This window comes from Pan paniscus, chromosome 5 (assembly GCF_029289425.2).
Source record: "Pan paniscus chromosome 5, NHGRI_mPanPan1-v2.0_pri, whole genome shotgun sequence".
NCBI lineage: Eukaryota > Metazoa > Chordata > Mammalia > Primates > Hominidae > Pan > Pan paniscus.
In genome coordinates, this window is record NC_073254.2 from 33,073,942 (window position 1) to 33,094,871 (window position 20,930).

Sequence of the window (20,930 nt, forward strand, 5' to 3'; positions counted from 1 at the left end):
AAGGGTTAGGTCTATTCTTAACTGATGTCCCTTGTTCCTATCATTCCATGTATAGAAATAATATCTTCTTGAGGAAACTGTTAAGCGTCACTCTTTCCCAACTTTTGGGTCATTAATATGAGCTATTTTGCATGCTGGCTTTGTAGGTTATATCCTGTAGGAAAAAATGTTGGTGATGAGTTAGCTTTATTCTGTCACTTATACAGTGTTAATATTCTTTTAAAATTTCAAAAATTCAGATAGTTATTAATATTGCTACCACTAGTTTTATTTAAAAATGTTTTAATTTGTATAGATATATAGTAGGTATATATATGATTAGTTTTAATTAAGATATTATTTCATTATAATTTATTCAAACTGGTTTAAATACTGAGACAGATTTTATTTAAAATATAGGATTTCTGCTTTTAAGCAGTATTAAAATCTGAGATTTGATGAATGGCATAAATTTTATCTTTTGCTTTTAGTTTTAAAATATTGTACAACATCCTGTTTCTATTCTTGAAGGTGAAAAAGAACAAAAACTTTTAAAAAGATGGAAAAAATTGTACAATAGTTTGTTATGAAACAAGATAAAGATTTTTACAACAAATACCTGTAGAGTTATCCCTTGGTATCTTCAGGATATTGGTTCCAAGCCCCTTCCCACTCCCCACCCCAAAGATACCCAAATTCATGAATGCTCAAGTCCCTTATATAGAATGGTGTAGTATTTGCATGTAACCTATGTACATCCTCCCATATACTTTAAATCATCTCTAGGTAACTTATAATATCTAATACAATGTAAATCTATATAAATGGGTTTTCTACTGTATTTTTTGTGTATTTCTTATTGTGATTTTAAAAATATATTTTCTATCCATGGTTGGTTGAATCCATGGATGTGAAATCTGAGGACAGGGGGCTGACCGTATACCAACTATCTCTTAGATTGTGCCTAAGTCCTTTTGTGTTGATATAACAAAATACGCGAGACTAGGTAATTTATCAACAACAGAAATCCACTACTCATAGTTCTGAAGGCTGGAAAGTCCAATATCAACGTGCTGGCAGGATTGGTGTCTCGTGATGGCGGCTCTCTGCTTCCAAGATGGCGTCTTACTGTTGCTTCCTCTGGAGGGGAGAAATTCTGTGTCCTCACATGACAGAAGAGATGGAAGGGCAAGAGAGCACTCCCTTTAACCTTGAGCCCTTTCATAAGAGTGCCAATTCCATTCATGAGAGTGGGGTCTTCGTGACTTAATCACCTCCCGTGGGGGTTCAGTTTTAACGTAAATTTTGAAGGGGACACCATCATTCAAATCATAGCGGATTCTAACATTAACTTTTTGCTTGCTTTATCACATATCTCTCCGTCTGTTTAGCCTGCTGTCCTTTGCATGGTGTAGTTTAATATTCATTCTGCATTCTCTAGTGGAATGTGAGTACTCAATGTGTTTGCTTAGATTGGGTTGAATGGTTATATTTTATTCAGGTGACTAGCATAGCCATACCTCATGGTTGAAGGGGTTTCTTGAACCTTTACTAACTTGGGTTTTGTTTTTTTTTGTTGCTGAGACCTTAAGTGCACTTTTAGAGTTTCAGAAGCGCTAACAGTTCAAGCAGAGACTCTAACAGTAGGAGGAAGAATGAAATGACAAATGAATTCAGTGGAATCTGGCTATGCTGAATCCGTGGTATGCTTATTCTCACTGTCTGTGCTGGGTCTGTGTGCTAAGGCTTTGGTGTCAGCTGAGGGCTTACAGTTCTGAAGGCTAATGTTTCTTTGGAGAAAGTAGAAGGATGTAAACTTGGCAAGCGTTGTTGTTTTCTTTCTCCTGGAATGGTCAGTTGCTTTTCTAAGCATACTGTGTCATAAGATAGCACCTGGGCCAGAGGGATCTCTTTGGGATTAGTATAAAAAGTGGGGCCTCCTTCTGTTAAGAAAGGCAGCACAAGTGGGACAAAAGGAAACTCCTCTGAAAGGTTAATGGATGAGTGATTGAATTACTCAAATTGGAAGCAGATTTTTCCAACGCTAGTGCCAGTTCACTGCTCTGATTGGAATGTTCTTCCATTTTAGCAAATTTGTTTGGCTTTCTTGTGAAGCCTGGACCAGGCTGCAGCATTTCCAATGGGTTTCTCTTCAGAGCTATTTCTGTCATAGAGTTTCTTAATTTAGATATTTCATGATCATTTGAGATAAAGATAGACGTGTTTGATCACTCTTGGTTGGTGGGAACTGGAGGTACTTTTGATTGGAGTCCAGATTTAATCTCCCATATTGAATGACTGTCCTCAAACTTACAAGGTGGATCGTAGTAATCTTTTCCAGAAAATGTAATGGCACTATTTTGGGCTAAAGTATTTAAAGGCTCTCAATCAGAGTTTTAAATTTTGCCTATATAATTTCCCCCTTAAGCTTCCTTTGCTGTTTCTTTTGGAACTAGCTGAATGCTTGTATTCTCTATGGAGAGGTTGGGTAGAAAAGAGTGATGAGGGGCATAAAAGTATCTTCCCTGATTAGAATGGAGGGCATGGGTGGTACTGAACTAGTGGTGCTTAGACTTGGTTGCAAATGGGAATCACTTCAAGAGTTTAAAAATATTGATAACAGTTCAGCAAGGTGGCAGAATATAAGATCAATGTACAGAATCAATTGTATTTCCATATACTAGTAAGAAATAATATAATTGCATTAATAAGAAAATAATTCCATTTACAATATCATTAAAAGGAATAAAATATTTAGGGATAAATTTACCAAAGTAGAAAATTCTCTGAAAACTGCAAAATACTCTAGAAAGAAATTTTAAAAGACTAAATAAAAGATATCACATCTTCATGGATTGGAAGACTTGTTAAGGTGGCAGTACTCCCCAAATGGATTTACAGATTCAACACACCTCTCGTAAAAATTCCAACTAAATTCTAGGCTTATCCCAAAATTCCTATGGAAGTTTGAGCAACCTAGAATGGTGAAACAATCTGGGAAAAGAACAGAGTTGGAGAGCTCTATTCCTCATTTCAAAACTGATTACAGAGCGACAGTAATCAAAACATTGTGATACTGTCATGAGGATGGACAGATAGATCAATGGAATAGAATTGAGAGTCCATAAATAAATAAATAAATCTTATTTTTTGTCATTTGATTTTCAACAAGGGTGCCAAGACAATTCAAAGAGGAAAGAAATGTTTTTCAGCAAATGGTGCTGGACAACTGGATATCTGTTTGCAAAAGAATTAAGATGTCTGTGATCTTCCTCATACCACAGACAAACATTAACAAAAATGGACCATACACCTATAACAGCTAAAACTATTGAACTCTTAGAAGAAGAAAACATAGGAAAATAGAAAAATTTTCATGATCTTGGGTTAGGCAAGACATTCTTAGATGTGACACCAAAAGCATAAGCAACAAAAGAAAAAGCAGATAAATTGGACTTCATCAAAATTAAAGACCTTTTTGCTTCAATGGACATCATCAAGAAAGTTAAAAGATAACTCACAGAATGGGAGGAAATATTTGCAAGTCATATCTCATAAGGGATACAGCTAGAATATATAAAGAATTCTTACAACTCAGTAATAAAAACACAAATAACTCAGTTACAAATAGATGAAAGTATAGATAGTTCTGAATAGGGACTTCTTCAGAGATGATGTACAAATTACCAATAAGCATGTGAAAAGATGCTCAAAATCACTAGCCAACAGGGCAATGCAAATCGAAACCACAATGATATTCGACTTCACATTAAGATGGCTATAATAAAAAAGACAGAAAATAACAAGTTTTGATGAGAATTTAAAGAAGTTGAAACTCTCATACACTGCTGGTGGGAATGGAAAATGATGCAATTGCTTTGGAAAATCATCTAGCAGTTCCTCAAAAGGCAAAGATAGAGTTACCATATACCATACCTACTCCTAGGTAAATATCCAAGAGAAACGAAAATGTATGTCCACATGAAAACTTGCTCATAGCAGCATAATTCATAATACCACTCAACTGGAAACAACCCAAATGTCCATCAACTGATGAAAGTATAAACAAAATGTGGTATATTCACACAATGGCATACTATTCAGCAATAAAATAAATGAAGTACCAATACATGCTACAACATGTATGAATCTTGAAAACATTATGCTAAGTGAAGCCATTGACAAAGGACCATACATTGTATCATTCCATTTATATGAAATGTAGAGAGTAGGAAGATCTATACATACAGAAAGTCAAATGGTGGTTCCCTAGGGCTGTGCATGGAGGATCTGGGGGAGAAATGGGGAGCATGTACTAATGGGCACAGAGTTTCTTTTGGGATTATGAAATGTTCTAAAATCAAATTTGGTGATAGTTATACACTGTGAATATACTAAAAATACTGAATTGTACACTTTAGATGGGTGCATTGTATGGGTACGTGAATTATATCTCAGTTATAGATATCTGAATTATATCTCAATAAAACATATGACATAATATAAAATATATAATATTTACATATCGTATATAATAATGCTATATATATAATATACACTGACACCTGGATCCTTCTCTTAGAGAGTCTGAATTAATTGGTCTGTGGTATGGCCTGGGCATTGGACTTCTGGAAACCTTCCCAGATAATTCTATTAAAAAGCTGATGTGGAGAATCTTTGACATGGGTCTTGGTACTTACAAGTGTGGTTTGTGTGCCAGTGGCACCAACGAGACCTGGGAGCTTACAAGGAGGGCAAAACCTCAGACCCCACCCAAGATCCACTGAATCAGAATCTGCATTTTTGATGGGATCCTCAAATAACTTGGATGGACATTCAAGTTTGAGAAACATTGTCAGTAAGGTAGTTGAATAGTAAGGCAGGCGAATGTTATCTCTGAAGTTCCTTATCCTCTGTCCATCCACCCCTCCTCCTCTTGCCTATGGCTTTTTATTAAGGATACCCTTCCCAGTAGTGTCCCATATCTTCCAGTGTTTCTTGTCCATAAAAACATACCAGGCTTAGATCATTTTCTTCGGGGGCACTGCTCTCTGCTAGGGAACCACTGGCCTTTTGGGATATATTCTCCTGAGAGCAAATAGGCAGTGGACTAGCACAACTGGTTCTATATAGCAAATGAGGCGACCCAGGAAGAAAGTGTAGAAAGAAGAGAGTTTAGGTCCTTTCCTGAAATTCCAGCATTTAAAAGTTGAGTTGAGGAAAATGCAGAAGATTGAGAAAGAGTGACTAGAGAGGAAGAATGAAAACCAGAAGAGTATGGAATCCGGAAGACAAGGGGAAAAAGGGTTTCAGGAAGGTGGGAGTGGTTAGCTGTGTGTGATACTGCTGTTGAGAGGTTGGGAAGGAAGAAATGTGTACTGGATTCAGTGACCTAGAGCCACTTCAGTTGAGTGGCAGGGAGGGGTTGGGATGGGATTGGTGAAGGAGTGAGGGAAGACAACTCTTTCAAACATTTGATTGTGAAGAGCTGAGGAGTGAAGAAGGCAGTATACAGCCAGGAAGAGGAGTGAGAGAGGGCTGTTCTATGCTGTTTTATTATGACTTTTCTTTGATTTCTTTGATTAGGATATTTTGAACATGTTCAAGTATAGACAGGACAAAATTCAAGACATAGGAAAGAAAACAGGTATGAATAGGTAAATTTCCTGAAAGGCAGGAGGAGATGGGAACCAGAAAAGCAGAGTTGGCTCCTATGTGTCAAGAAAAGAAGAACAGAGGATGGATGTGTGTTTGGGTGGGTTCATATGTTTCAGTTATCAGAGGTGAAGGAGCTTGGCCACAAAGTTGAGCACAGACTGAGTATCCCCTATCTCCTTATCTGAAATGCTTGGGACCAGTAGTGTTTCGGGTTTCTGATTTTTTTTTTGATTTTGGAATATTTGCATTATACTTACTAGTCTACCATCTCTAATCTGAAAATCTAAAGTCTAAAATCCTCCAATAAGCATTTCCTTTGAGCACCATATTGGTGCTTTAAAAGTTTTGGATTTTGGAGCATTTCAGATTTTGGATTTTCAGATTAGGGATACTCAACCAGTAAGTGCTGGATTCAGGCTTCCAGCTCTCAGAGAAGCCTGAGTGTCTACTATGTGCCAGGTCCTGTGATTGATTAGGTGCTTGTAGGGGACATGAAGAGGAGCAGATATAATCTAGATCTAGAAGGAGCTTCTAGGCTATAGAGGAGGCAGGCAAGTTGATAGTCATTTGCAATGCAGCATGCTGGGCGTGCTACATTGCTCATGTGTACAATAAACATCTGGTGTTACCTACGGTCATCATAGAAAGGTTGGCAAGTAGAGGAGGAAAAGCCAAGTCTTCTGGAGAATTTGGGGAGCGGGGGAGGTTGCATCATTTATAAAATTCCTTCTGGATAGTCTGATATTCTAGTATGTCCCCAAGTGAGAAGGCAATACCACCAGCCTCACTGCTATTGAGAATCAGTCCATTCTCCCTCCTTTTGATGATTTTATGTGGCTTCCTTTTGAAGGGGAAAAGAATTGGAACTTAATATCAAACTATTTTAAAATTTCCTTTATTAGAGTCTTACGAAAACTTATACAAACATGATACTAAGTAGTATATAAGCATATTTAGGCATATATCTCTTAAAGAATAAGAACACCACAATAATTATACAAACTTAATATTGATTAAAATTACAGACCAATAAGGCCAGGCATAGTGGCTCATGCCTGAGATCTTAGCACTATGGGAGGCTGAGGCAGACAGATCACTTGAGCTCAGGAGTTCAAGATCAGCCTGAGCAACATGGCGAAACTCTGTCTCTACCAAAAATACAAAATAGCCTGGCATGGTGGTGCGCACCTGTGGTCCCAGCTACTCAGAGGCTGAGGTGAGAAGATTGCTTGACCCCAGGAGGCAGAGGTTGCAGTGAGCTGAGATCGCACCACTTCACTCCAGCCTGGGTGACAGAGTGAGAAACCATCTCAAAAAAAAAAATAATATATTATACACACACACACACATATATATATAAAATAAAATTACAGACCAATAAAATGTAAGTTAACATTAATGTGATGAGTGATGTTTAACTTTGGGTAAATTGCTTTTTCCAGTTAGGCTCTGAGTTTGATGTGTTCCAATGACTAAGTGGTAATTCAGTGATCTTGTCACCTTTCTCTGTTGGAATCACTAAAAATTTTGACGTGTTCAGCATTCACTGGGCCCAGATTCTTCTCTTCTTTTTTTCATTTGCCTGTGACAATGATAGCACCCGTACATGGCAAAGCAGGGTGGCACCACAGACCAAGGGTTAGCACGGACACTGGGTGGAAATAGGAAATTTCCTGAGGTGGTTCCAGGCATGCTTTTATTAAGAGCATTGAATAAACATAAAATGGGAAAATCTTGCCATGAAGAACTCTTGGGTTCCCAAGAATACACCCTTGCACGCAGTTTGAAAAATACAGTGCGAGCTGGGCCTTAGGGTGCTATGAGGGCAGACGGGCTGGGTGTGCTGCCACACTAGGGGATGAGGCAGGGAAGGCTTCTGGAATAAAAAGGGATGAGGGACGAGAACTGTCAAACCAAGGTCTCTTTTAAACTGTGTTTATTTATGGCTTGCTGTTTGATTTGGTGCTTTTTCCTTTAATCATTTGGTGCCAGGTTTTCCTATCAGTCCTTTCATGTCCTATATGGTTGGCCAACACCTACAAGGGGGAGGTTGGTCACCTAAGTAATCTCATATTGGTGAAAAAGCCAAGGTATCTGAAAGGGGTTTTGTAAGAAAAATTTTAGGGTCGGACTATACCAGGAAACAGCTTCCTGCCTAGCTATAGGTTGTTAATTTGTCTGAATATTTTCAAACCAGGATGCTTTTGGTGTGTTGGATAGGCTTTTGAGTAGGGAGAGATACTATCTTGAATTGTGCTAATAATTTAACTCAACAGCATCTAACAAAGGCAGTCTTATTCTTGGATCATGTGTACAGATCATAGTCTGAAGTGGAATAAACAGAATGTTGTTCTCAGTGTGAGATGTTATTTAGAACACACTGGAAACATTGTGATATCATTGTGCACTGAGGCAGGGAAATGTTAGTCTACATTTTATGGAATATGTACTTCAATGTTTGCATTGTACCTGGAGTGATAAAAAGCAAAACAGGTACTCAAGACCTGTCTGGGCTTTGGCCTTTGGGCACATTCCCCCTCATCACCTTCCTTCCCACTTGGCTGAGCTATGGATGAGAAAACCTAGGTCAGTAGTTCACCAACTCACCTTCAAGCCAGGTGGGCTGACAGTCCTCCTTTGACCACAGGACCCCAGTGCCTGCATCCAGAAGCATCTAAGATCCTGGAAGTCAACTTAAATTTTCAATGAATGGGCCAGTTGCGGTGGCTCACACCTGTAATCCCAGCACTTTGGGAAGCTGAGGCGGCAGGATTCTTTGAGCCCAGGAGTTTGAGACCAGCCTGCTTGGGCGACATAGACCCAATTTCAATCAATCAATCAATAGTCGAGTGTAGTGGCAGGCATCTGTAGCCTCAGCTACTCAGGAGCTGAGGTGGGAGGATCACTGAGCCCAGGAGTTTGAGGTTTGCAATAAGCCATAATTGTGCCACTGCACCCTGGGCAACAGAGCAAGACCCAGTCTCAAAAAAAAAAAAATCAACTAATGGCACTCATTACCTCCTTCCTCTCAACAGTACCTATTCTCTTACCTATTCACCTCACCCTCATGAAGCTTTTCTAAGGTTCCTATTTGTCTGTGGACTTTCATTTCTGCATGCCTGCCTATTCAGAAACATCTATTCCATTCTCCAATTATACTTTACGTTTGCATACCTCTTTTCACTTTTCAAAGTGAATGGGGGACTCTCCATTTTCCCTGAGAGCAGCTTAGACAGGTGATATTGTCCCATTTTATAAATGAGAGCACTGTAGCTAGAGAGGTTAATGACTGGCTCAAGATGTAGAGGACACTTTAGAGCTTGTGCTTCAACCTACATGGCTGGAATCCAGTTTCATTGGCTACTGATTATAATGCTTTATTTTTTCTTAGAAAAAAAAACTTTAGGTAGGGCATAATTTAGTGATAGAGAATGAGGAACTATATAGTACGTTTTTAAAAATATACATATATTCCCTGCCCACTCCTGTGATTTGTTCTTGGGTAGGTACATAGTAGCTTTGTCTTAACACTGTGACCCTTTTTGCCACGTCCATCATAATAGGTGAGAACACCTTATATGAAGAATGCCTGTGACTTTGGTACATCGGAATCTGATACCCTTGAAAGGGGTCTAGGAGACACCTGTTTCTGAGTAGATTCCATTGCATACAATTCATAGACTCTCAGAGTTGGAAGAGACAATATGAGTCGTCTGGTTCACCAGGTGTTTGGTTACATTTTTGGTTAGATCCCATATGAATCCTTAAAGGTTGTGGAGTGAGTTTGACGAACAATCCTTATTATTTTGCATGACCCTTCATGGCCTAAAAATAATTCTGTGTTTTACCAAACTAAGTAAAATGTTGACTATACAAAAGAAAAAGGTTTTTTTCCCTTGGGTCATTTGGGTTTTGAGATGTTCTATTTGAAACATTTTCCTTACCATTTGTTACCTGTTAAAAAAATTGCTTATTTAAATATCTGTTGAATGCTACTTAATAAATGTAACTTTCAAAATGTGACTAAATGGTGGTAGTTTTCTTTGTTAATAGTGATTATTTTATTTTGCCATTGTTGCATTGCTATAATTTGTTTTTGTTTTCTTTGTTTCTCTCTTTATAAGCTAGATGCCAGTTTTCCCCCCTAGAATTGTTAACCATTTACCTGTGTTTTGTATGACATGCACATGGGATTCATGTGAACGTTTTCACTTATTTTGCACTTTTTAGCCAGAGATACAGAAGAAGAGAGGGACACTCGAGATTAAATGTTTTAGTGAAAGTTAATGGGCAGCATATAACAAGCCTGGGGTACTTGAAAATTCAGTAAAAAGCAATAACTAGGGCTGGTTGTTTTCCCTCTTTGCCTTTGAATAGAAATGCATGCCCACACTGATGGAGTGTCAAGTGCCTGTGCTGTAGGACTACTTAGCAACCTGCCCTTACAAATCTCTATCTTGAACCAGTGTTTCTTAGCATTAAAAACAAAGGGTATGTGTACTTAAACCCTGGAGTCAGTGTACAGAGGTCTAACTTCTCACCCAAAATCATGGGTCATATAATATTGTGGCCAGGAGAGTGCTTATAGGAAGTTTCAAAATTCATTTAGTTGATATATTGTGGTTTGTAGTGTACCTAGGAACATTACATTATTAGTAAGAGGCACATCCATTATAAGCTCTTGGGAAGGTGTATATTTCAACTTAGCACATTTGCAGTTATATTTGAAATGAATGTGTTTGCCTATAAGGACTCACTTAGTATCTTTAGTTCCTATTTAATGCTAAACTTATTCTGTAGACCCAAATATTTCTAAGAAGAGCCTTGCATAGAGGCACCTGGGATATTCTGTTACAAATATCTGTTCTGTCTACACAGCTTCTCCACCTTAAGTGGTTTAACTGGTGCTTTGCAGGGAGTGGAGAAAGGATATCTCAGAAGGTCAAAGGATTAACATTTTCCCACAAAGTCTTTGTTGGAAAGTCTAAGACCAGGAGAAGAGGAGTAATAACATGACCTATTATTCTGTAATTTGCAAATTCATGAAGGGCTTCCATATATAAATTTCACGTGTATGTGTGTGTGTGTGTGTGTGTGTGTGTGTGTGTGTGTGTTAAACCCTGTGAGGTAACTATAACAGGTATTATTGTCCCTACTTTTTAAATTAAGGAAAGCAAGTCTAGGTCATAGGCTAAGTCATTTTCCCATTGTCACCTAGTAAAGTGGACCCTCCACCCAGGTGTTAGGATCTGAAGTTCTTTGCATTGTTCACTTTGTTTTCCTCAAACACCTTCCCCTTGAGCATGGAGACTATATCTTTCAGTCTTTTTACTTAAATTTCTTTAAGTGGCTGCTGGGGGTCAGCGGGAAAATCAAGGCAGTAACAATGGAACAGGTGTGGCTGATGGAAGGCTGAGATGTCCTCAGCAGCAGAACAGGATGGACAGGCTTTCACACTGTTCATTCATTTGTCCCCTGGCAAAACACTCCTTTTGGTGAGCCGCCTTGACTGTTTCCCTGGGTGTTCGCCTGCCCATTGACATTCTTCCCCATATTTTCTTGCTGCTGCTCTCTTCTATGTCCCACTGCTGCTGCTGCTGGATACCATGTTTGGCACAGTAAATCCTAGAGCAAGTGATTTTTCACCCTTCTGTTGAACAAGGAAGTCAGGGTTAAAACACAGTAATTATATGGCGGTCAAGTGCAAGAGAGGAGTGACTGCAGAGGATCCCTGTTCCCAGATACCTTTTATTCCTGAATTTATACTAAATCATGAGCATTTGTGCATGTCTTTTAAATATCATTTGAAGACTTTTCATGATTCTGCACATTCTATCGCATAAATTTAGCAACATTTATTTCAGTGTTCTATTTTGGGTATTTAGGTTATTTTCTAGTTTTTGCTGTGATGAATATTATAGAAAAAATTAACTCCTTGGACAAAAAAACTGTTAACTATTTGAAGAGATACAAGTCTGGTTTAAATGGTTTGCCCTAGTCATTGATTCATCAGTACATTGTAAGTTATTTATAACCAGATAAATACATGATTAGTTTTCTGAAGTAATATAATAGTGATACTAGTTTTATTTTCAGGTGGAAAAAATGAGTAAAGATGGTCAATAACAGGGATAGATTTCACAATTACATCATCAATATTATGACCCTAGAATTTTACTTTTGGCTCATGCTTTTATAAAAAGTTGGTGCAACAGCAATATTTTTAATGCAGTAAGTTGATACATAAATGTATAAATCTGAAAAATCTAAACCCAGTTGTAAATAATCACCACTTTGTAAGAGTCATTGCTTCAGTGGCTGGCTTAAGTATTTTTGGTGGAATGTACTCCTCAACATTTGAACTTGACTTTTTTTTGGTCATGCATGTAGAAAAGGTTTACCAATTATGAGCAAATTAGTAGAAGTTGAAGAACCAATTACTTAGAGGTTTATTTCCTGGAACTACTGCCTTCAATTTCTTGTGCAGATGCATAGAGAGGAATAGGGGGAGGCATTACAGGTTTCCATAAAGCTATCAGTCCCTCTCTTAACTTTTCAGTCAGACTCACATCTTCACCCACTGTCCAACATCCAGACACAACAGGCAGTGAGCAGACCAACTTTGTTCCTGGTGTTCTCCCTCTTCTCTCTGGGTTTCTTTTTTCTTTTCAGTTTCTTCTCTGGGCTTCTTTTTTTCTATTCAGTTTCTTCTCTGGTTTTCTTTTTTCTATTCAGTTTCTTCTCTGGGTTTCTTTTTCTATTCAATTTCTTCTCTGAGTTTCTTTTTTCTATTTCAATGTCTTCTCTGGGTTTCATTTTTTCTATTCAATGTCTTCTCTGGGTTTCATTTTTTCTGTTCGATTTCTTCTCTGGGTTTCTTTTTTCTATTCAATTTCTTCTCTGGGTTTATTTTTTTCTATTTAATTTCTTCTTTCCCCAGGGGACCAGTGCCTTTTTTCCTACTCCAACCTCCTTAACATGGCATCCACCAAGGCCCATATTTTTTAGAAGGTCTCATTGTCTTTGGGATAATGTCTTTGGGACAATGTGTCTCTTGTCTTTGGGAAGCAAGTTATCTTTGCTGTCCCCAGTCAGCAGGAAGTCACCTGACTTTCCCAAATTTGACATTATCTTTTCCAGGTGTGTTTGCTTTTAAGCGTGGTCCTAGAAATGTCACTGCCTTAAGCTTACTTTGATTGTGTGGCTAGCTCAGTGCAAGGGTCACAGTGTTCTGTTCTAGTTTTGGGTAAACTTTGATGGAGAGGACCACTAGGTAAAAATGGAATTAGGAACTCATTTTTTTTTTTTAAAGGAGGGGGCCTTTAGGGTTAGAAAATAGTGTTTTTTCTTTTCCTAATCTATGGTGGCTGAAATGTGTGAGCATAGGGAAATCTGACTTGAATAAACTCTTAAGATGAAGTCATACATAATTAATTGCCTGTCTCTGCATTCTTTCCAAAGTGATGGCTCTTAGTATTCACACTTGTGATAACTTATGTTTCTTGAGTACAAGAGCCTCAGGACAGCCAATTAAGGAAGAAGACACAGTGGTGGTTCTGTTATGTAACCTTTCTGCTGCTGTAATGGAATGGGTAATTGTCTTTTTTTTTCTTAACTTCCAGTGCCTGAAACAGTACATGCAGCTGGCAATCCGAGAAGGATGTGGGTCTCCCATCACTTGCCCTGACATGGTGTGCCTAAACCACGGGACCCTGCAGGAAGCTGAGGTATGAATGACTACCATCATCTTCCCCTCTTTCCTATTTATGTTATTTATTAGGATCTTGAGTCTTTATGTATTTCCCTACCAGGGAGTCTAGCAAGAAAATACAGAGGTTAACTTTTTAAAGGAGCACTTTATTGCAGCTTACCTTTGGACTTTTTATACAAACTGTTAAAGCTGTCATTTATCTCAGTTCTATTTACATATACCATCTTGAATGTTGAAGAAGCTATAGAATAGGCAAAAGTACCAGAAATCAAATTTACCAAATGTGAAGTTAGGAGGCTGATATGATTTGGCTCTGTGTCCCCACCCAAATCTCACCTTGAATTGTAATAATCCCCATGTGTCAAGGGTGGGATCGGGTGGAGATAATGGAATCATGGGGGCGGTTCCCCCATGCTGTTCTCGTGATAGTGAGTTCTCCTGAGAACTGATGGTTTTATAAGGGGCTTCCCTGCCCTTTGCTCAGCACTACTCCTTGCTGCGGCCATGTAAAGAAAGATGTGTTTGCTTTCCCTTCTACCATGATTGTAAGTTTTCTGAGACCTTCCCAGGTCTGCAGACCTGTGAGTCAATTAAATACCCAGTCTTGGGTATTTCTTCATAGCAGTGTGAGAATGGACTCATACAGAGGCTGAATAGTGAATGGTCTTGTAAATTGTAATACCCTAAAGATAAATAGACCATGGATTAGCTGCAGTTATGGAAAACATAAACTATTGTGATTCCACAATGATAGCCTGAGTTGAACCATTTCCAAAGAGTAGAGACCTTTCAATTGATCTGTAGCAGGCATCTGAAATGTCTTTTTCTTTTTTTTTCATATCCCCTCGTTTGTTCAATCACCGGTTATTGGTTTGCCTTTAAATCTTCAGACTCTGCTCACTTTAAATTAGAATATAATGAACTCTTGTTTATTCTTAGGGTGTTTGTAAGCCTCTGAACGACATCCCAAGAAACAGATGAAATCAGTTGTTCATTTAGCAAACACAGAACACCTGCTTTGCACCAGGCACCACCACCCCCCAGTTGTTTTCATTGCCAGTATACTACCTAATCCTCTCAACAGACCTCATGAAATTGGGTGTTGCTTTCAGATAGGGAAACTGAGGCCCAGAAGGTTTAAGTAACTTACCCAAAACTGCATATCTAGAAAGTAAAAGAGATAGGATTCTAATCCATTGCTTTCTGACTGCCATAATTACGTGGCTTTGAGTAGAAATAGGTTGGCCAGGTGCTGTGGCTCACACCTGTAATCCTGGCACTTTGGGAGGCCAAGGCAGAAGGATTGCTTGAGTTCAGGAGTTTGAGACCAGCCTGGGCAATATAGCAAGACCCCCATATCTACAAAAATAAAAATTAGAAAATTAGCCAGGCATAGTGGTGCATGCCTATAGTCCCAGCTACTCTGGAGGCTGAGGTGAGAGGATTGCTTGAGCCCTGAAGGTCAAGGCTCCAGTAAGCCTTGATCACATCACTGCACTCCAGCCTGGGCAATAGAGTGAGATTTCATCTCTTAAAAAAAATGGGAATGGGGGCATAGAACTAGGTAGGTAGATAGAATGTATGATAAAGGACTTAATAATTGGAAGCTCAATTTGTGTGTGTGTGCAGACACACATGTAGATGTGTGTGTGTGTATAGATATATATACTGTACATGCTTTGTTTATGAATATATATTCTTTTACATATATATCCTTTGCTTTGTAAGTGAAGCAGTCAGAAAGTTAGTATAGACAGTTTTTAACAATTTGTGTCTGGGCATCCTGTGTTCAATTTATTGATTAGTGGCTGAGTGCTACAAGTGAGATATAACGTTTTTTAGGGAAGTATAAAAGGAATATCTGTTTAGAAGTGATTTAAGAAAATCATGGAATAACTTTTTTGGTAAAAAGGTAATATCGAGTATGTAAACCCTGTGGAGAGATATATTATTGACTTTTATAGGGTAAAAAGAGCTATAGTGGAGAGAAATTGGACTAGTTACTAAGAATATTGTTGATCTGTGTCACTTCAGAATTGTTTTTAAAATGAGTCTTGGGTATTTGGGTGTATCTTTCTATGCATAATCCTTCCAGGAAAGACACTTCCTTTTTGACTTGCTTCTCAGGTGTCTGATGGGTCAGCAAGTCTTAATAAAGACCACAGTGTGTGCCTGGCCCCATTCCAGGCTGGGCTGGAGAGGAGAATAAGAAAGGCCCACTAGTGCTCTTCTTATGGAGCTTCTGGTCCAGCAGAGAGACAGTCAACTTATAACGAGTCAGATAATTATAAAAGTGAAATGCAAGAAATGGGGCAGGCAACAGGAGCTGTGTCTGCTATGAAATCTTAGTGAATTCATGCACATAAAATCTATTAAACATAAGTGAATAGCTTGGTGAAATTTCAAAAAAAGTCCATGACATTTATCAGATTCCTGTATTCTAGACCTGTGCTGACTAATCCAGTAGCCACTAGCCACATGTGGCTATTTAAACCTAGATTGATTTAAATGAAATTAAAAATTTAGTTCAATCATGCTAGTCAGTAATTGCTGAGTGTTCAGCAGTCACATGTGGCTAATGGTTACCAGACTGGACAGCACAGAATAAAATACTTCCATCAGTGCAGAAAGTTCAAATTCATAGTGTTTTAGAATTTTCAGTAAATGGTAGCCACTAGGCACTGACATTTTGAGTATCTAATGTAAGGGGCCAGTGTGCCGAGGTAAGTGGATCAGGACAGGCTATAGTGTCTGTCTTGCAGTTCTCTAGAGCAGAGCTTAAGTAGTCTTCTCATTTTCTTTTTTTCTTGCTTCTTGCTTTCTCTCTCTCTCTCTCTTTTTTAAAACCTGGTTTTCCTCTGTTGCCCATGCTGGAGTACAGTGGTACAATCACAGCTCAACTTCCCAGGCTCAAGCGATCCTCCCACCTCAGCCTCCCAAGTAGCTGGGACTACAGATGTGCACCACCATGCCTGGCTAATTTTTAATTTTTTTTTTTTTTTTTTTTTTTTAAAGAGAGGGTCTCTCTATGTTTTCCAGCCTGGGCTCAAGCAATCCTACTGCCTCAGCCTCCCAAAGTTCTGGGATTACAGGTGTGAACCACCACATCTGGCTTCATTTTCTTTGAATAGACATTTTCTCTTTGTATTTCCCCCCTCCTTTGTTCTCCTTATCCTTTCCCCACTCTATCCCTTCTCTGTCCTTCTGGTTCTCTTTATCCAGTTTTACTATAAAAGCATTTTACTTTTGTGCATTAAAACCAGACAAACCCATAATGAGTCTTAAAAATTATAAAAGGAGGCCAGGTGCAGTGGCTCACGCCTGTAATCCCAGCACTTTGGGAGGCCAAGGTGGGCGGATCATGAGGTCAGGAGATCGAGACCATCCGGGCTAACACAGTGAAACCCCTTTCTACTAAAAAGACAAAAAAATTAGCCAGGCATAGTGGTGGGCACCTGTAATCCCAGCAGGGCTTACACAGCCTAACCCAGGAGGTGGAGGTTGCAGAGAGCTGAGATTGCACTACTGCACTCCAGCCTGGGTGACAGAGCGAGACTCCATCTCAAAAAAAAATAAAAAATAAAAAAAAAGAATCAAATGTTCTCTATCAACTTGCTACTGTCTTTTTCAGTGATAAAAATATGTGGTAGTGGTAATTGATAATCATTTTGAGTTGAAAATGGAATAGAAGATTATATTGGAGATATGGGTAGCTGCATCAGTTTACATAGGCCTCCTCCTTTGAAAGTAAATACCACACACATGAATTGGACTGTACCACCTTCATTTCTAACTTGCTTTAGATCAAGATTTTATTGCATACAGTTATAACATGTGGCTTATAATCTATATATTATTGAGTATACCACAATGGGGTTCATTCACATATGCTTGACTAGGTTCTATCTCAATGACTACTACTTCCTTCTGCCTTTTAAAAAATGCTTAATTACACAGGTAACACATAAATATACTTTGCTTGTTAAAAATAATTCTGATTAAGCCTGGTTCCCTTTGTCTTGCTGCTATTTATATTACAACACGTGATTCTTCATTCTTCTCTGTCTTACCAAATGCATTTAAGTCTAACATTTCTTCATCTTCAAAGGATGGCAGGAATGTAAGCTCTTTCCTCTGAGTGCTTCCTTGTGCAGGTCTAGCTTACAGAGTTGGCTGTGCTCCATGTACCTGCCTTCTTGATTTTTCCAAATTGGCTCAGCTGTGATTATGCCTCCTAAATTTTATCTATGAAGAGTAGCCTCCTTAGTGACGCACTTAATGCCCAGTTCAAGTACAATTGAACCTCAGTGTCCATGGGTTCTGCATTTGGGGATTCAACTGCCCATGGAAAATACTCAGAAAAAATATTTTTACTGAACACGTGCAGACTTTCCTTGTCATTATTCCCTAAACAATATAGTATAATGAGTTACCTAGCATTCGCATTGTATTAGGTATTATAAGTAATCTAAAAATGATTTGAACTATACAGGAGAGAGGATGTGCATAAGTTATATTCTAGTACTACCCCATTTTATATCAGAGACTTAAGCATCTGAAGATTTTGGTTTCTGCGGGAGGTCCTGGAACCAGTGCCCTTCAGATACTGAGGGATGACTCTACTGTTCCCTTGTGTAGAAAATGGCAGCTTCCCTTTCAGTGTCATGGAAGCTGGTGAGAGATAGTGACTCAGGAGGACTTGTGGCTAGAGGTGAACACACTAGGAGCCAGGGAAAAGTAAAACTTTCCTCTATTGCATCATCTGGTACTTTTAGCTTTTGCTCTGCAGAGCTTTTCCAATGTACTTGATCTTGTAATCGTGTCCAACATGAAATTATGAGAGGCAGGACACAGATTGTTTATTCCAATAGCATTACTTCAGGCGAAGCCCTTGCTTGAACTTAGTAGCCCTGTTGAAAAAGGTGATGTCTAATTTAAGCAGTTCCCATGTAGTGTTATTGAAGTAGCATCCATCACTTCCTGGGAAAGTTTGAACCATTTGTCTGGCCTGTGCGAATTTTGAGTGGTGAGTGCATATTCCTATTTGAATAGTACCTGCCATTACATGGCCTGAGAGTTTTAACTTCTTCCAATTGCTAGGTGTCAGTGGAGGACAGGGAAGAGCTTCTCACTCACTAATCTTCTTTCTAAGCCCTGGAGCACTGAAATGACCAGCCTGCCTTTTACTGCTAGTGCCCCAGTGTGCACCAGAGAAAGGGTGGGTGCAGCTGAATGGAGGCTTCAGAATTTCTGTAAGAAGGGAGTTAGGGCAGGGCATTCTGGAGACCTGGGGTGGAGGTATGGTGGAGGAGGGATCGAGTACTGGGGAATTTGAAGCTATGTTTGCAAAATAAACACTGTTTTCTCAGATTGCATATTTAGTTGGGTGGCTTTGGGAAAGTTGGCTACAGTGATAGGGAATCCAGGTGTTCTTCCCAAATCCTCTGCCTCCACTTGCCATCTCTTAACATTCTTCCTTCCCATTATCATGGTGGGAAGCTAGGGCAAAGGAAGGGTGAGAATGCCCAGGCAAGAGGCCATATTCCTGTTACTGTGGTGTAAGGATCTGAATGGGAAGGGATGAGTGTGTCTGTAATAACCTTTGGCTGCAATACGTGTTGGCTGGAGAAAAGTAAACCTTTGAGTTGGTGGGGTTAGAGGAATCCGCCAAGCCAGAGTTAATAGATATTTTTGAGTTTCCTGGCTGAATCACATTTTAGAAAGTAGTTAAAACTTTGTTTTAAAATGTACTTAAAACTGTGTAAGTGGGTAATAAGGTTTCTAAGATAATTCCTTAACTAATGGCACATAGAAAACTAAGCCACAGTGGGTTGAATGTGTCACATGAGTGTATGGATATGTCCCTTTTTACTTATGACTGAGTGGAGGGAGAAAAGACGGGATGATATATGGAAAGATGATCTTGGTTAGATAATGTACAGAGACTTCTATAGCACATGTGAAACAAAGACCAGTGAAAGCTGCCCTCTACAGTGGACTGCGAAGATCAGTGGCCCTGGAATTCCATTTCTTGCCTTCTGCCTCTCAGACAGTGATGCCCACATATGGTTTCCAATCAGGATTTTTAATCTAGTATTCAGGTGAGAGACTTCAGCTTGTTAGTTTCACTCAGGTGAATGGGTGAATGTGCTGTTTTTCTCCTCTGTTAGGAAGAGCAGCTCTCGTTCTCTGGGTTGTGAAAACATTTTTAGTTCCTATGTTAATGTGATTAGACATTGATCCGCATGGTGAGTGTTATTTCCCCTGCCCTGGATTTTGCAAGTCATAGCATCCCCCAAATTGCCCAAACCTTGACAGGTTGTAAAGATCTACTTACTAGTGGTCAATTCCATCTCCAGATGTTCTGATATGTTTTATTACTTGTTCAGCCTGTTTAATTTTTAAAGCAACTGTAGCAGAAGCATGATTTGAAGGACCAAACCTAAGTAAAGTCTGGGCGCTTTTTCCTTCTGTTTGGGCTTTCCGGACTCTGATGGGTAGCAGTTCTCTAAAGCCTATCCCCAATTTCTGTTTCATTTTTTTAATTGAGTCTTTTTTTCTTAACTAAAAAGCAATATACATTGTATTTATTAACACTTCATATGGGAACACACACCACTTTTGGCATAAATACTTTTGTGGTGAGCAGGCTTCACTTTCTGCCTCCCTTTTTTGCTTTGTTTTTTTCTGAGAGGGGGTAAGGTCAGTGTTAGTGTAGATGGTGATGCTTGTTTAAATATTATGATTGTGGTTAATACTGATTAACAGGTGTGCCTCACTTTTCATTTCTTCTTGGTTGTGGACGTTAGAGAGATTAAATCACAGTTGTGTGTAACAGTTACAGCACTCCCGTGTGTAGGTGTGGTCTGGCTTCCCTGGATATGCTCTGCTAGGGATGAAATGGAAAAGCAAAGACATTCAGCTGAGTAGGAACTGAGTGTTTTTGTTTTGTTTGTTTTTTTTTTTTTTTAGACAGAGTCTCGCTCTGTCGCCCAGGCTGGAATGCAGTGGTGCGATCTCGGCTCACTGCAAGCTCCGCCTCCCAGGTTCATGCCATTCTGCTGCCTCAGCCTCCTGAGTAGCTGGGACTACAGGCGCCTGCTACCACGCCCAGCTAATTTTTTGTATTTTTAGTAGAGATGGGGTTTCACCTTGTTAGCCAGGATGGTCTCAATCTCCTGACCTCGTGATCCACCTGCCTCGGCCTCCCAAAGTGCTAGGATTACAGGCGTGAGCCACCTTGCCTGGCCAGAACTGAGTATTTAATAAGGATCATAAGGTTCATTTTTATCAGAAATGAAACAAAACAAAATAGTGATTGTGGACAATTAGTAGCTTTTGTTGTCATTATTCTGATATTATTGCTCTTATTCTATTAACATGAAACTGAATTTATTTTATCTTTGAATTAAAGTTTGGGTGTTTTCCCCCACCTTTGGAAAGAGTTTCTAGAATGATCATGAGGACCAAAAGTTGTCTTTTGTGCTTGGATAGGAGAGAGAAATTTCTGTTTAACAATAAATAAATTAGCACAGCTTTCAAAGAAGAAGTAGCAAAAATTAACTTTAAATTAAAGACCATT

General features: G+C 39.0%; 1 protein-coding gene across 4 annotated transcripts in view; it reads left to right on the forward strand.

Annotated features, from left to right (window-relative positions):
• The window catches only part of RNF144B (ring finger protein 144B), a 191,951-nt gene that overhangs the window by 137,376 nt on the left and 33,645 nt on the right, over window positions 1-20,930 (forward strand). For all 4 annotated transcript variants that reach the window (XM_034961523.3, XM_034961524.3, XM_055113213.2 and 1 more), the window contains one exon: window positions 13,260-13,364. In XM_034961523.3, coding sequence (XP_034817414.1) covers window positions 13,260-13,364 — 105 coding nt within the window. The remainder of the gene's footprint in view (window positions 1-13,259; window positions 13,365-20,930) is intronic.